This window comes from Rana temporaria, chromosome 4 (assembly GCF_905171775.1).
Source record: "Rana temporaria chromosome 4, aRanTem1.1, whole genome shotgun sequence".
NCBI lineage: Eukaryota > Metazoa > Chordata > Amphibia > Anura > Ranidae > Rana > Rana temporaria.
Genome location: NC_053492.1, coordinates 425,753,964 through 425,770,460, shown reverse-complemented (window position 1 = coordinate 425,770,460; position 16,497 = coordinate 425,753,964). Strand labels below are relative to the sequence as shown.

General features: G+C 44.6%; 1 protein-coding gene across 2 annotated transcripts in view; it reads right to left on the bottom strand.

Annotated features, from left to right (window-relative positions):
* The window catches only part of SUSD4 (sushi domain containing 4), a 220,208-nt gene that overhangs the window by 59,148 nt on the left and 144,563 nt on the right, over positions 1-16,497 (bottom strand). For both annotated transcript variants that reach the window (XM_040351400.1, XM_040351401.1), the window contains exon 5: positions 5,126-5,314. In XM_040351400.1, coding sequence (XP_040207334.1) covers positions 5,126-5,314 — 189 coding nt within the window. The remainder of the gene's footprint in view (positions 1-5,125; positions 5,315-16,497) is intronic.

The following is a 16,497-nucleotide window of genomic DNA, read 5'->3' as shown; positions in this document are numbered from 1 at the left end:
AGATAATCAGATAGATAGATAGATTGATTATCTATCTATCCATCTCTTTATCTGTCCTATCCAATCTATCCCTCTGTCTAAATGCAGGTCACATTGTCTGTGAGTGACATTGAGGGGGGGGGGGGGGGTTGGTTGGGGTTTTGTTTGCGCCCCCCCCAAAAAATGGAGCACCAGCCGCCACTGCTGTGAACATGTACTTCTTGTGTATTTATGTACCAAACACAGTAATTCTTTACACTTATGTTGTCTAAGGACTGGTTGCAACACAGACAAAACCGCTTTAAAACGGTCTGAAAACATTATAATTGATGACAGTAAGCAGGGGCACTTATCGATCAGCTACGGCAAAACACTTTTATTGGTATATTTAACCAAAAGGAAGCAAATAATAGAAGTTCATTATTGGGTTTACTTTAAGTCACCGTAACATAACAGGCAGGACATATTTCAGGTTTGGTCTGAACCGTCTGATATTGTCATTTGGGGAATGTTGCTCCTTTCAGCTCAGGTGCTAAAATCCAAATGTCACTTTTTTTTGTAACAAGCTATTACCAAACCTTTCACGCTTTTCAAAAATCCATTAGTTGTACATTAGATGAAGATGACATTCATTACCAAACTCCAGGCGGAACTGAATACTTTTCTACAATTTGTAATGTTTCAGCATTTTAAAAGTCAACCTTTTTAACAAATTTGTCAGTTTTTTTATGAAACAGACAATTTTTTTAAAAAACAAATTTGTCTGGTTTCATAAAAGCAAGAGAGTGTTCAGGGAAAGCCATTAAAACATCATGATTGATATACATAGCAAAGCTATTACATAAAGAGCAGGTTATGCAGCCAGTTACCCTAAGACAGTGATGGTAAACCTTTTTGAGCCCGAGTGCCCAAGCTGAAATAAATAAGTTGTATTTGTGTTGCAAAGTGCCAACACGGCAATTTGCGAGAGAGGGGTGCTGAGCGAAAGAGAGGGGGTGTGTGAGAGAGATGGGGGTGTGTGTAAAAGAGAGAGAGGGTTGTGAGAGAGAGAGTGGGGGTTGTGTGTGTGAGAGAGAGCGGGTTGTGAGAGAGAGAGGGGAGTTGTGAGAGAGAGAGGGGGTGTGAAATGCTGAGAGAGAGGGGACACGGAGAGAGAGGGGACACGGAGAGAGCGAGAGAGAGAGAGAGAAGGGGGACACAGAGAGAGGGGGACACCGAGAGAGAGGGGGGACAGAGAGAGAGGGGGTAGAGAGAGAGGGGGGGCAGAGAGAGAGAGGGGGGGCAGAGAGAGAGAGGGGGGCAGAAAGAGAGGGGGACACAGAGAGAGAGGACACAGAGAGAGAGAGAACACAGAGAGAGAGGGCACAGAGGGGGGCAGAGAGAGAGGGGACAAGGAGAGAGAGAGGAGAGAGAGAGAGGGGGGAGAGAGAGAGGACACACACAGAGAAAGAGAGGGGGGACACAGAGAGAGAGAGCGGAGGACACAGAGTGAGAGGGGACAGAGAGAGAGAGAGAGAGAGGGGGGGACACAGAGAGAGAGAGGGGACAGAGAGAGAGAGAGTGGAGGACACACAGAGAGAGAGGGGACACAGAGAAAGAGGGGGGAAGAGAGAGGGGATAGATAGAGAGAGGGGGGACAGAGAGAGAGAGTGTGGAATGAGAGAGATAGAGGGGGGACACACAGAGAGGGAGGGGATACAGAGAGAGAGAGAGGGGGGACACAGATAGAAGGGAAAGAGAGAGAGAGAGGGGGGCACAAAGAGAAAGAGAGAGGGGGAGCAGAAAGAAGGGGACACAGAGAGGGGGGACTGAAAAAGAGGAAAGCTGAGCGAAAGGGAGACCTCTAGCTCTGTCCCTATCTGCAATCCCTGCTCTGCAGGTATTCAGTGTATAATTTTGCCTGGTACCTGTCTCCATCCTTGATCCGGGAGAGCCCTCTGTTCCATCCAGCGGCTCCCTCACAGCTTGCGCCTCTTGCCTGTCCTCGTCTTCTGGGCCCACAGTCAGTCTGTTCTCCGGGCCTCACTGTTGAAGGAGGTTTGAGGAGTCCAGGCTTCAGAAGGTACCAGGGATGCTGCGCCCCTCTTTGGCCATAAGATTAAGCGGTGAAGCTCTTCTCTTCCTGCCGCGCTGTCAGGCGTGGAGGCTGCGGAGCCGCCCATTCACTTGTGCAGATATTTTCCTGCAACTCGCCGCTGCTTGCTGCCGTGTTCTCCCCACCATGAACATGGACCCTCTCATGGGCCCACAGAGATGGCTCTGGGTTCTGAATCCTGTGGACCACTAGCATGAATTTTACATACCTTATACACACAATGATCCGGCCCTCTTCCCCCTTATGGATACTGTTGCCTTATAAACATGCAATGATCCGGCTCTCTGCCCTCCACCCCTCCCCGCACTCTGCATCACACTGCTACCTTACACAGATTCCGCACTCCTCCGGCCATATGCTCGAGCTCCCTGCTCCCTCCCACAGTCTGTGACCACGCTGCCATTGGAATTCCCCTTCTTCACCTCCCACTCTCTGCACTACTCCCGGCATCTCCCTCTGAGTTCACAGGAGCTGGAACTACAGAGGGGGTATCAATGCGCTCTGACAGTATTGACGATCAGCACGCATTGAGAACAACACTGGAAACAACATTGGGTGGTATACATTCGCCACCATGTTGATTTGTGGCAGAACCCCTGGGGGTAGAAATATCTTGTGGACCATCAGTGGCAATGGCAACTGCTGCTCTAAGATGCAAATGGTCTCTTGCTGAGTACAGGAAAATAAATACAGGAAACTGCTAAATATACAGACGAAAAGCATATAAGGAAGCTGTTTTACCTGCCAAAGGATTTGTATTTTTATCTATTAAGTCCTGAGATTTATACAAGACTGTAAGGCCCCGTACACACGACCAAACATGTATGCTGAAACTGGTCCGCGGACCAGTTTCAGCATACATGTTCGGTCGTGTGTAGGCGCGAGCGGGCCGAATTCCAGCAAACATTTGCCCGCCGGGCCTTTTCCCAGCAGACAAATATTCCTGGACGTGTTTTAAAACCGTCTGCTGGAATCCTGCCCGCTCGGACATGTACGGTCGTCAGTACAGACCTACCGTACATGTCCGAGCGCCCGCCGTCCCTCGAATGCGTCGAATGACTTCGACGCATGCGTGGAAGCCTTTAAATGGCAGGCCCGCCCACGTCGCCGCGTCATCGTCGCGGCGACGACGCGGACACGCCCCGCGTATTGTTTACGCGCGGACTTCTGTACGATGGTTAGTACAGCCATCGTACAGAAGCCCTCTGGCAGACATGTACGGTGAAAACGGTCCGACGGACCGGTTTCATCGTACATGTTTGCTCGTTAGTACCCGGCCTTACTGTACCACACAGAACGATCGTGCAAAAAAGGACAAACGAGAACGATTGTGTAAAAAAACAGTCCATTTGGTGATCTGTGATATCACTAGATGAATGAAGGTAAATATCTTCACTCTAATCCACCTCTGTGCATATTATATATATATATCTCCTCATGTCACCGTCACCAGTTGTGCCCTCACCTTAACAGTTGTGCCCTCACCTTATAGGTTTATAGCTACGCCTTTGGATTACAATCAAGACAGATTTCACTCACATTTCTTCAGATTAAAATAAACCTTGATATGTGTATCTACAAGTGCTAGGTTTCACCTCATAGCCGTCTCTGCAGCTCAAATTTAAAAACACTCCCCCCTTCCTTTACACTGGCTCTTTTTTCCTTTGTTGCTTCCTAGTTCCTCACACGTCAGCCTCTCAAGCCCCTCCTACTAGTTTTGTCACTCCTCGTGACTTCCTCTGGGAGATATCACCCCCTCACCTCCCTTTACATGTACCCGGGTCCTTTCTGGATCCAGCACTGTTCCGGTCTGCAGCGTCACTTGATTGTGTTCCTAGTCTCACGGGACACAGATGCAGCAGTGAGAGCCATTGGTTCCTGCTGCTGTCAATCAAATCTTTTGAAGAGGACGAGGTAGTGGGGGGTGGGACTGAGCCGTGCTGTGTGTGTCTATAGAGGGAGCCTGCAAGTGTGCCCCCACAGCAAGGCACACTCAGAGAAAGAGAAGTCAAGATCGCCAGCAGGGGACCCCAGAAGAGGAGGTTTGGGGCTGTTTTATGTACTACCATTGCACAGAGCAGGTAAGAATAACATGTTTGTTACTTCATTAAAAAGAAAGTAACTTTACAAACGCATGAATTGATATATAATGGCATTGACCGGTGTATTTTTGTATCTGAATAAAGTTCAGCTTTTAGGAAATGGCTGGATAAAATGTTGCATTTTAAAAAGAACCAGCAAGATAAAGTTCTCATGTGTACTTGAGCAAACACCCCCTAATAACATTAGGCCCATTGGCAGGATGGGTGATGACAACTGGGCACTTTCTGCTCTGGAAATTTGTATTCATTATGCACCGACTTGGCTTTATCTACTTCCATATTTATGTAACACTGACAAATTATGTTGGCTTTTTAGAACTGTTTACACTAGTTCCCACCCCTGAGGAAGCTTATAGCCTTAGGCCTCGTACACACGATAGGTTAAACAGAGGACAACGGTCTGATGGACCGTTTTCATCGGTCAGGACCGATCGTGTGTGGGCCCCGTAGGTTATTTAACCATCGGTTAAAAAAAAGCCAACTTGCTTTAAATTTAACCGATGGGAAAAAAACGATCGTTATTAGGCACAACCATCGGTTAAAAATCCACGCATGCTCAGAATCAAGTCGACGCATGCTTGGAAGCATTGAACTTCATTTTTTTTCAGCACGTCGTTGTGTTTTACGTCACCGCGTTCTGACACGATCGTTTTTTAACCGATGGTGTGTAGGCGCTACGGACCATCAGTCCGCTTCATCGGTTAACCGATGAAAACGGTCCATCGGTCCGTTCCCATCGGATTGACTGATCGTGTGTACGCGGCATAAGCCAAGCTCCAGAGCTAGTCTAGACACCACTTAACCTATCAGTCAGCTGATAGTATAGCCATAAACCATGGGACTCTATAGCAAAATTATGAATTCATTTTTTTGTTTTAGTTTTACTTATAGTGGAAATTTAAACAATTTATTTTTTATTTTACAAAACTCAAAGAGAAGAAGTGCTTACCTTCCACATCAAGGCACCTAGGAGGTTCGTCGGACCATATCAGGTTGTACATGCACTCCAGATACTCTGCCCCCTCCAGCTTGTACCCGGGAAAACACTGGTAAGACACCACTCGCCCCACAGGAAAGGAAGAGTCAAAGTCTGAGATATTGACATAACTATGAGGAAGAACCAACGGCCTCAAACATCCTGTAAAATAAATAGGTATATCATTTACACACATGAAAAATAATTATACTACAGGAGCAATATCTTAGATATAATGCATTTAGAAATTCTGATTGTACATATACAGCATAGGCCTAAAGGGCACAAAATATGAGGAATGTGTACCCTATGACATTTTTTTCCAGTGACAATAGTCAGCAGGACAAAAAGAAAGGGTAAATATCCCCAGTGGGGACACAGACAGCAGTATTCCATCGATATAACTTTTATAAAGACAACGTGTTTCGGGAACCGCTGCTCTGACTCCTTTATCAGGGCTAGCATGTGACATTAAAACAAAATTGTCTTATTCAAAATCAATAAAAATAAATAAATGTTTATAACTTAGAATAGTCACTAGTTGTCACAATGGTGACACTGAACTACTCTAGTGACAGTGGCCCAGATTCAAGAAGCACTTGCGCCCGCGCAACCATAGGTTGCGCGGCGCAAGTGCTTACTTGCTCCGGTGTAACGAGTGCTCCTGATTCAGGAACCTCGTTACACCGACTGCAGCCTAGGATCTGACAGACATAAGCCTCCTTATGCCTTCACATCCCAGGCTGCATTCTTGCGTTGGCCGCTAGGGGGCGCGGCCATTGTGATCGGCGTATAGTATGCAAATTGCATACTACCACCGATTCACAAAAGTTGCGCGGGCCCTGCGCACGCAAGGTACGGAGTTTCCGTACGGCGACTTTAGCGCAAGGTTGCTCCTGCTAATAGCAGGGGCAGCCAATGCTAAAGTATAGCTGCGCTTCCCGCTCGTGAAATTTTAATTTCACGTCGTTTACGTAAGTGATTCGTGAATGGCGCTGGACGCCATTTACGTTCACTTAGAAGCAAATGACGTCCTTGCAACGTCATTTGCCGCAATGCACGTCGGGAAAGTTTCCCGACGGAGCATGCGCTGTTCGCTCGGCGCGGGAGCGCGCCTAATTTAAATGATTCCCGCCCCCGGCGGGATCATTTACATTAGGCGCCCTTACGCAGGGCTAATTAGCATAGCGCCCGCGCAATTTACGGAGCTACTGTTCCGTGAATCGCTGGGCAAATCTAAATATTTGCGTAGGCGCAGAGAAAAATCTTTGCTCTTTGCCCACGCAAATATTGCTCCAATCTACCTGAGTATGTGAAAAAAAAGTTTTTTTTTTTAACTTCTCTCAATTTATTTATTTTTTACATACTGTCACCAATCAGTATCCCTGAGCACCGCCACACCAGTCATATGATGACGCTGTACCGATGACATTATATTAAAACATTTTTTTTTTTTTTAATATTATTTTTTATTAATTTCTTAATTTTCAAAAAGAAATGTGCAAAAAAATTACAACTTCAAAAACTCACCATGCCTCCTACTAAATACCTTGTCTACTTTCCAAAAAGGGGTCATATGGAGGGTATTTGTACTGTGCAGGCATTTTAGAGCCTCAAATAATGAGATAGGCCATTACTACATCAGGATTGATACATTTTCAATATATACTGTATAACATAGTTTGTAGACTCTAAGGGCCAGATCCACAAAGAAGTTACGTCAGCATATCTATTGATACGCCGCGTAACTTCTAGGATGCCCCGTCGTATCTTTGTTTTGTATCCACAAAACAAGATACGACTGAATGGGGGCTAGATCCGACTGCCGTACGTCTTAGTACGCCGTCGGATCTTAGGTGCATATTTACGCTGGCCGCTAGGTGGCGCTTCCGTTGATTTCCGCGTAGAGTATGCAAATTAGCTAGATACGCCAATTCTCAGAACTTACGTCCGGCCGGCGCAATTTTTTTACGTCGTTTACGTAAGGCTTTTTTCGGCGTTACGTTACCCCTGGGTCTATGAGGCGTACGCAATGTAAAGTATGGACGTCGGGCCAGCATCGAATTTTCCGTCATGTACGTCGTTTGCGTAAAACGTTCACGAATAGGGCTTTGCGTAAATGACGTTCACGTCGAAAGCATTGACTATTTGCGACGTGATTTCGAGCATGCACAATGGGATACCCCCACGGACGGCGCATTTGCCGTTAAAAAAAAAACGTCATTTACGTGGGGTCAAGTTGAATTAACATAAAACACGCCCACATCTTTGTCATTTAAATTCCGTGCCCTTACGCCGACACATTTACGCTACGCCGTCGTAACTTTAGACGCAAGTGCTTTGTGAATACAGCACTTGCCTCTTAAAGTAGTGGCGGCGTAGCGTAACTACGATACGCTACGCCTGCTTAAAATTACGCCGACCTACGTGGATCTGGCCCTAAAACTTTCACACAAATAATGTACACTGATTTGGGTTATTGTAAAACAGAAATGTTTTATTCATCTATATTGGCAAAAAAAAAAAAAAACAGTGGTAATTAAATACCATCAAATGAAAGCTCTATATATGTGAAAAAAATTATATTATATATATAAAAAATCATATAAAATTATATAAATTTCATTTGGGTACAGTGTTGTGTGACTAAGAAATTGCCAGTTAAAGTAGCACAGTGCTGAATAGCAAACATGCCCTGGTCCTGAAGGGCTTAAAACCTTGCGGCGGTGAAGTGGTCTAAGTATATAAACCATTAGGTTACAAACAATAATTTGTTTTTAATTATTAACTTCTAATAAAAAATATATTTTTTAAAATCCTGACTCGGTTTGCGAGCGTTGTCTCACAAGACAAGCAGGATTCAGACCTATGGGGTATGCAGTACCGCATTTGGCCAGAGGTGCGGGGGGCACCAGTGACCCTCTGAGCCGCTTGGAGACACTCAGAAACACTCTGGCCCAGATTCAAGTAGCAATTGCGCCTGTGTAACCATAGGTTACACAGCGCAATTGCTTACTTGCCCCGGCGTTACGAATGCTCCTGATTCAGGAACATCGTAACGCCGACTGCAGCCTTAAATCTGCGTGACATAAGGCTCTTATGCCACGCATATCTAGGCTGCATTCTTGCGATGACCGCTAGGGGGCGTTCCCATTGTGGTCAGCGTATAGTATGCAAATTGCATACTAACATTGATTCACAATGTTGTGCGAGCCCTGCGTACGCAATTTACGTCGTTTCCGTACGGCGTGTTTAGCGTAAGGCTGCCCCTTCTAATAGCAGGGGCAGCCAATGCTAAAGTATACCTGTCGTTCCCGCGTCGCGACGTTCGAATTTTACGTAATTTGCGTAAGTGATTCGTGAATGGCGCTGGACGCCATTCACGTTCACTTTGAAGCAAATGACGTCCTTGCGACGTCATTTGCCGCAATGCACATCGGGAATGTTTCCCGACGGAGCATGCGCTCTACGCTCGGCGCGGGAGTGCGCCTAATTTAAATGATTCCCGCCCCCTACGGGATAGTTTACATTAGGCGCCCTTACACAGCGCACCTGCAATTTACGGAGCTACTGCTCCGTGAATCGCGGGTAGCGCAGTAAATTTGCGGGGGCACAGGGCAAAAACGCTGCCCTGCGCCTCCGTAAATAAGGGGCAAATCTACCTGAATCCGGGCCTCTGTTCCCAAGTGTCTCTGAGTGCATCTGAGCTGCTCTGATCGGTCTCTGAGTGTTTCCAAGTGTCTCCGGCACTCCCAACTCTGGCCACGTGTGGTACTGCATACACTAGCAGTGCCACTGGAACAAATTATCTGAGTTTCTGTTGACTCCTATGGGGAAACTCGCTTGACTTAGAACCGCCAATCATTATATATATTTTTTCTAGTTTTTGTCACACCGTATTTGCGCAGCGGTCTTACAAGCGCAGTTTTTAAATACACTTTTTTGAATAAAAAAAAAATAAGACAACAGTAAAGTTAGCCCAATTTTTTTATATTGTGAAAGATAATGTTACGCCGAGTAAATTGATACCCAACATGTCACGCTTCAAAATTGTGTCTGCTCATGGAATTTTCGACAAACTTTTACCCTTAAAAATCTCCATAGGCTAGGGCTAGAATGATTACTCTCGCTCTACCGATTGTGGCGATATCTCACATGTGTGGTTTGAGCACTTATTTATTTTACCGTTTATTTTTTACACTGTTCTTAAATAAAAAATGTGTCACTTTGACAGGTCCTCCTAAATATGAGATCTGGGGTAAAAAGACCTTATATCTCATATTTACACCAAAATACAATAATAAAGAGCAATGGACGGATGTGACGTTTTGACGCCGCATCCGCCCTGCTATGGTATGGAAATGTGTGGGGGCCATCTTCCCCTCACTAGTCTCCATACCAGCCACCAGAAGGACCTGATCGCCTCCGCTGCTGCCTACGGCTCCAGTAAGCGGCGGAGGGCATGGGAGAGTAGCGGGAGGGCCCTTTCCCGCCGCCGAAAACGGTGATCTTGCGGCGAATCTGCTGCAGAGACCACCATTATCAAACACGGGACCACCGGCTGAAGAAGAGGAAACCTGGATTATGGCAGCTATCTGCTGCCATAACAGAGATATCCCTCTTCAAACAGTTGATGTATATCGACGTGCGGTGGGCCGGAAGGGGTTAAATAACAAACATGTTATACATACCTGCTCTGTGCAATGATTTTGCACAGAGCAGCCACAATCCTCCTTTAAAATGACGGCTTCACGGTGGCTCTGGAAATCCAACAGGACGTCAATTGACGTCCTGGATTCCTCCGGGCCACTGGGGGGCGCGCGCGTGCCCGGCGCGTCCCCGAGATGCCGATGCGCGTGCCTGGCGGTCGCGATGTCCGCCAGGCTCCCGCGATCGGTAATGACAGAGCAGGGACGTGGAGCTCTGTGTGTAAACACAGAGCTCCACGTCCTGTCAGGGGAGAGAGGAGACCGATCTGTGTCCCTTGTACATAGGGACACAGCATCGGTTACCTCCCCCAGTCACCCCCCTCCCCCCACAGTTAGAACACTAATTAGGGTACACATTTAACCCCTTCCTCACCCCCAGGTGTTAACCCCTTCAATGCCAGTCACATTTATACAGTAATTAGTGCATATTTATAGCACTGATCGCTGTATAAATGTGAATGGCGCCAAAAATGTGTCAAAGGTGTCCGATGTGTCCGCCATAATGTCGCAGTCACAATAAAAAAAACGCAGATCGCCGCCATTACTAGTAAAAAAAAAAAAAAATAATAATAATAATAATAATAATTCTGTCCCATATTTTGTAAGCGCTTATTGAGATTTTTTTTTTTACCAAAAATATGTAGAAGAATACGTATCGACCTAAACTGAGATTTTTTTTTTGGAAAAAAAAAATTGGGCTATTTATTATAGCAACAAGTAAAAAATATTGAATTTTTTTTCAAAATTGTTGCTTTTTTTGTTTTATAGCGCAAAAAATAAAAACCGCAGAGGTGATCAAATACCATCAAAAGAAAGCTCTATTTGTGGGGAAAAAAAGGGCATCAATTTTGTTTAGGAGCCACATCGCATGACCGCGCAATTGTCAGTTGAAGCGACGCCGTGCCGGAAGCTGAAATTTCACCTGGGCAGGAGGGGGGTATATGTGCCCGGTATGGAAGTGGTTAAACAACCCCGTCGATGCTCCTGGCTCCACCCCCTGGCTGAGTGCCCATTCATTAGCAACCTGCTCGAGCCAATGGCTCCTGCTGCTATCTCTGAGCCAATGAGGAGGGAAAGAGAAGCGAGCCTCTGCTCTTGTGCACATCGCTGGATCGAGATCTGGCTCAGGTAAGTATTCGGGGGGTTGCATGCAGAAAGTTTTTACCTTAATGCAGAGAATGCATTAAGATGAAAAACCTTCAGCCTTTACGACCACTTTAGTTTCTGCCAACAACTTTAGATTGGATTTGCGTCCCAGTGAATGGATAATGGTTAAAAATGACCGAAAATTGCCACGGACAAAATTACCACTGGGTAATCGGTTAAAATAAACTTTTATATTCCTAGTAAATTTTCCATCGTTTCCATTTTGCAGTCTTGTAAAGCGCTTAAAAAGCTTTTGAAAATACTAGGGGTAATTTATGAAAACAGAGAACTAACAGAATTGCCCGTGGTAAGCCGTTTGGCCATTGTTGTCATCCTCTAAGCGGCACCACAAAAATAGCTTGTTGAAAGATGATTGGCTCCTGTGAGCAGCCCTGTTTGCTCTTTGATTAAACTAAGAGCTTTCGTTATACATGCAAATTACCCTTTTTTTTCCCTTTGCACAAGCTTTTCTTAGCCAATATCGATCAAGAGTAACTCAAATAAGAGGTTAGTAGGGATGTAATAGATTCTTGGCACCGTTATTCCAGATCAATAGCCCGAGTGCAATTTATCTTCTTTTGTATACACCTGTGTAAACCTTGCTTACAATACCCGATAAGAAATTGGATTGTTGATGCAGGGATTTATTATGGTACAGAAAATACATCAAAGAAAAGGCCAAGCTTTTCATACCACGAACATTAATAGCACATTACAGATCTAGTTTGTGTATGTAAGTAACCCTGAGCTCGACTTTAATAAACGTGATGTGATTTAATGTACATTGGCATTCACCAAGGAACAGGTTTTTCAGCCCTGTGCATTTTTGTCTTATTTTAAAACTGCATCATGCTGCTGTTTTTATCAGGTTGGCTCTGTTTCTCTTCTACGTATTTTTTTTATTATTCATTACATTGTACGACTGATCATTGTAAAGCAAGCATCCATTTTTATTCTGTTTTAGGTTCTTCTCATTTATTTTTTAAATTAAAAATTTTGGTCATAAATACTAAAATGTAGGGTGCAAAGACAAAGTAAAACAAAACATAATTAAATGCAGTGACAAAACTATAAGATAAAATAATTTGTTACCTCACTTAAAGTGTATCTAAACCCCAACTTTTTTATTTTTATTTTGGACAGAGTGGGGAATATTTAAAGTGGAACATCAACCACTCAGGCTGGGTTCACACTACTACACTACTTTCATCCTACTTTGCTCTGCTACATTGGTCCTACATTTATCCTACATTGGTCCTACATCCATCCTACTTTCATGAACAGGATACTACTTTGGTCCGACTTCAATGATATTCAATGGGCCTGAAGTAGGATCAATGTAGGACCAAAAGTAGTACAGGAAGCATTTTCAAAGTCGGACCGACTTGTGTAGGACGCTACAAGACGCTCTCATAGGGAAACATTGAACACAGAGCAAAGTAGGATGAAAGTAGTGTAGAAGTGTGAACCCAGCCTTAACCCCCGGACCATATTGCTGGTCAAAGACCAGAGCACTTTTTGCGATTCGGCACTGCCTCGCTTTAACTGACAATTGCGCGGTCGTGCGGCGTGGCTCCCAAACAAAATTGGCGTCCTTTTTTTCCCACAAATAAAGCTTTCTTTTGGTGGTATTTGATCACCTCTGCGGTTTTTAGTTTTTGCGCTATAAACAAAAATAGAGCGACAATTTTGAAAAATTATAATTTTTTTTCCTTTTTGCTGTAATAAATATCCCCCAAAAATATATAAAAAAATAAATGTTTTCCTCAGTTTAGGCCGATACGTATTCTTCTACATATTTTTCGACAAAATAAATTGCAATAAGCGTTTATTGATTGGTTTGCGCAAAAGTTATAGCGTTTACAAAATAGGGGGTCGTTTTATGGCATTTTTATTAATATTTTTTTTTTACTAGTAATGGCGGCGACCAGCGATTTTTTTTCGGTACTGCGACTTTATGGCAGACACTTCGGACACATTTTTGGGACCATTGGCATTTTTATAGCGATCAGTGCTATAAAAATGCATTGGGATTACTATAAAAATGCCACTGGCAGGGAAGGGGTTAACACTAGGGAGTGGGGAAGGGGTTAAGTATGTTCCGTGGGTGTGTTCTGACTGTGGGGGGGGGGGGGGGTGGACTCACTAGGGGAAACGACTGATCGCTGTTCATACATTATACCCTTTAGGTCTGGTATGGATTTTAAGGGGAACCCTACAGCAAAATAAAAAAAAATGGCGTTGGGGTCCCCCAAAAATCCATACCAGACCCTTATATGAGCACGCAACCTGGTGGGCCGCAGGAAAAGAGGGGTGACAAGAGAGCGCCCCCCCTCCTGAACTGTACCAGGCCACATGCCCTCAACATGGGGAGGATGCTTTAGGATCCCAAAGCACCTTATCCCCATGTCGATGGGGACAAGGGTCTCATCCCCACAGCCCTTGCCCAGTGGTTGTGGGGGTCTGCAGGAGGGGGCTTATTGAAATCTGGAAGAGACCTTTAACAAGGGGACCCCGAGATCCCACCCCCATGTGAATTAGTAACGGGTACATTTTACCCCTACCATTTCACCCAAAAAAGTTACAAATACACTGTGTATACAAATACACAAGCTAGGTGTTCATTCCTTCTAGACAGGGGCACTGCAGTACCAGATAGATGCACCTCAGTATTAGTTAGCTGTACCTCATTACTAGGTCGGTGTATCTAAAGCCGTGTATACACGATCAGTTTGTCCAATGAAAAAACAGACCGATGGACTGTTTTCATTCGACAAACCGATTGTGTGTAGGCCCCATTGGTCTTTTTTCCATCGGTGAAAAAAAATAGAACATGTTTTAAATTTTTCCTATGGATAAAAAAACGATAGAAAAATCAGATCGTCTGTGTGGAAAAATCCATGCATGCTCAGAATCAAGTCGACGCATGCTCGGAGGCATTGAACTTCATTTTTTTCGGCTCGTCGTAGTGTTGTACGTCACCGCGTTTTAGCACAGTTAGATTTTTGACTGATGGTGTGTGAGCAAGACTGATGAAAGTCAGCTTCATCGGATATCCAACGAAAAAATCCATCGGATTAGATTCCATCAGATATCCGATCGCGTGTACATGGCTTTAGTGTTAGTTAGATGATTCTGAGAACTACATAGGTGTAGCTCAATATTAGTCAGGTGTACCTCAGTACTGGATAGGTGTACCTTAGTTCTAGGTAGGTGTACCTCCGTACTAGGTGTATCTCAGTATTAGTTTGCTGTATCGCAGTACTAGGTAGGTGTACCACAGTATTAGGTGAATCTCATTTTGGTCAGGTATATCTCATAGGTGCAGTAGTGTATTTAGGTTTTGTGCTGCCCTAGGCCTGACTAACCTCGTGCACACCCTAATTTAAATATAACCCACCCCTTCCTGCCAAGGACACACCCCTTTCTGTTTAAGACCCACCCAGAGTGGGGACACTAGTTCTTAGGGCCTAGGGGGGGGGGGGGCAATGGATTCCCTTAATTTGCATAGATTTCCTCCCACTTCCTTTTTGGCTATGGGGCAGGAAATGAAGGGAAATCTCTGCAATGGGTCAGGGATGTTAAAAAATAAACCGACTGGGGCTATAACCCTCCCTTACTCTATCAAAAATAAAGAAAAAAAGTGTTGCCTATAATTCTACTTTAAGCACACATTTTTGATAATTTTATGGAGAGGACTAGGAAGATATAACCATACCAATGGTGCAACAGAAAACATACAACACAGTGAGGAAGGTTTGTGGTCCAGACTGATAGGACAGTCAAAATTAGAAGGAGCTTGCGTTACACGAACAGTGTAGCACAAGCCAGGGAGACGCTTTCCGTGCTGCCCCCCTGCAAAGTGCTGCCCTAGGCCTGGGCCTTGTTGGCCTATGCCAGTATACAGCGTTGCGTAGGTATACCTCAGTCGGTCACCGAATGTACATTTTAGTATGAATTTCATTGTTGCTTTTTCTTTTAATCATTAATTTGGAACAAAGAAGTATTACAAGGACAAGGCGTCTTGCTGATTTATAATAGAAGAGGATTTCTTTTTCCAGTGTCTTGTTCAGAAGAATAAAACACCCAGGGATTGTACTGAGCTGACTGACTGCACAGCATTGGATTCATATTCACCCCACATAACCTCACCGGCACTCTTGCAAATTGATTTTTTTTATTATCTCTGGTATCTACTATCTACAGAAAAGTTCTATGGTTTATTTAACTCATTTATAAATGGCCACTCACATCACCCCGGAGGAGTAAGAATCTAATGTCTCACCCAGTGGATAGGCTGCCAGTATGTTGTTAGGTTGTGTAGAGAAACAGATCACCTGGATCCAAAAGAGAACATACAAACTCCCTGCTGATATATAAGGGGAACCTGTCACAATTCCAGTAGTTCGGCAGAGTACACAGTGATTGTCTAGCACTGGGAAGTGAGTTGGGGAGCATCTGTGTGGAAAACACTGGCATGGGCACAGGGATAAGGACTGCCAATCTCTTAAAGGGCCAGCTGGGATCTCAGTAACAGTCAGAGCAGGTGGTCACCAGGTGTGTGAGCATGGCACTGTATACAAAACACAATTCTTACTATAATCTGAGACCCTCCCATGAGGAACTATTACAAGTTTTAAAGACAATGGCCTGGTTCTCCCCTAGGAGTGCAGTGCTGAAGTCAAGGGTGGTGGCATGGTGCCAAAGGGTCCACAGCCTAGAACAGGGATCTCCAAACTACGGCCCTGCAGCTGAACTCCAGAACTACACTTCCTACAAGGCATAGTAAAACTCTGACATTCACAGACATAACTAGGCATGATGGGAATTGTAGATCCGGAACACCTGGAGGGCCATAGTTTGGAGACCCCAGGCCTAGAAGGTTAGTTTGCTTCATAAAACAAGGGATGGTTCCAGATCTGTAAACAGGGACTTTTTGATCTGTGGGTGCAGTAAAAAAAAAAAAGTCGGGGGCCTGCTTTCTGAACTAAAAAAATTAGACATTGCAAACTGCTAATGTAAATTGACAGCGACAATGAACAGAATAACTTTTAGCTAAATTATGTGCACATGCATACGTGCACGTTACGCCACAGAATTTGCTGCATTATACACCACACATAAAGCCAATAGGTCTATGAGGTTGCCCCTCCTTGTTTTCCTGTCTCTCCAGCTCCCCATTAGACCGCCCTACAAATAAAAAACACTAGGCCGTGTGTTACCTACTCCTGACCATTGCACTCAGTAAGCCGTGCTATACATTGCATACTTCTGACTGCAGGAGTCTGTATACTGTAGTGTACTTTACACACACTTGATTGCTGCACTTTGAGCATACAGTGTTGAGGATTAACATATAGCCTTACGTAAAGGGTGAATCAGTCAGAGTATGTAATATACAGTACATCCCAGCATGCAGAGTGCAGGGCTGAAGAATATACAGGTATAACATACATCACATTGTAATGAGGCAAATGTCATAATTACAAT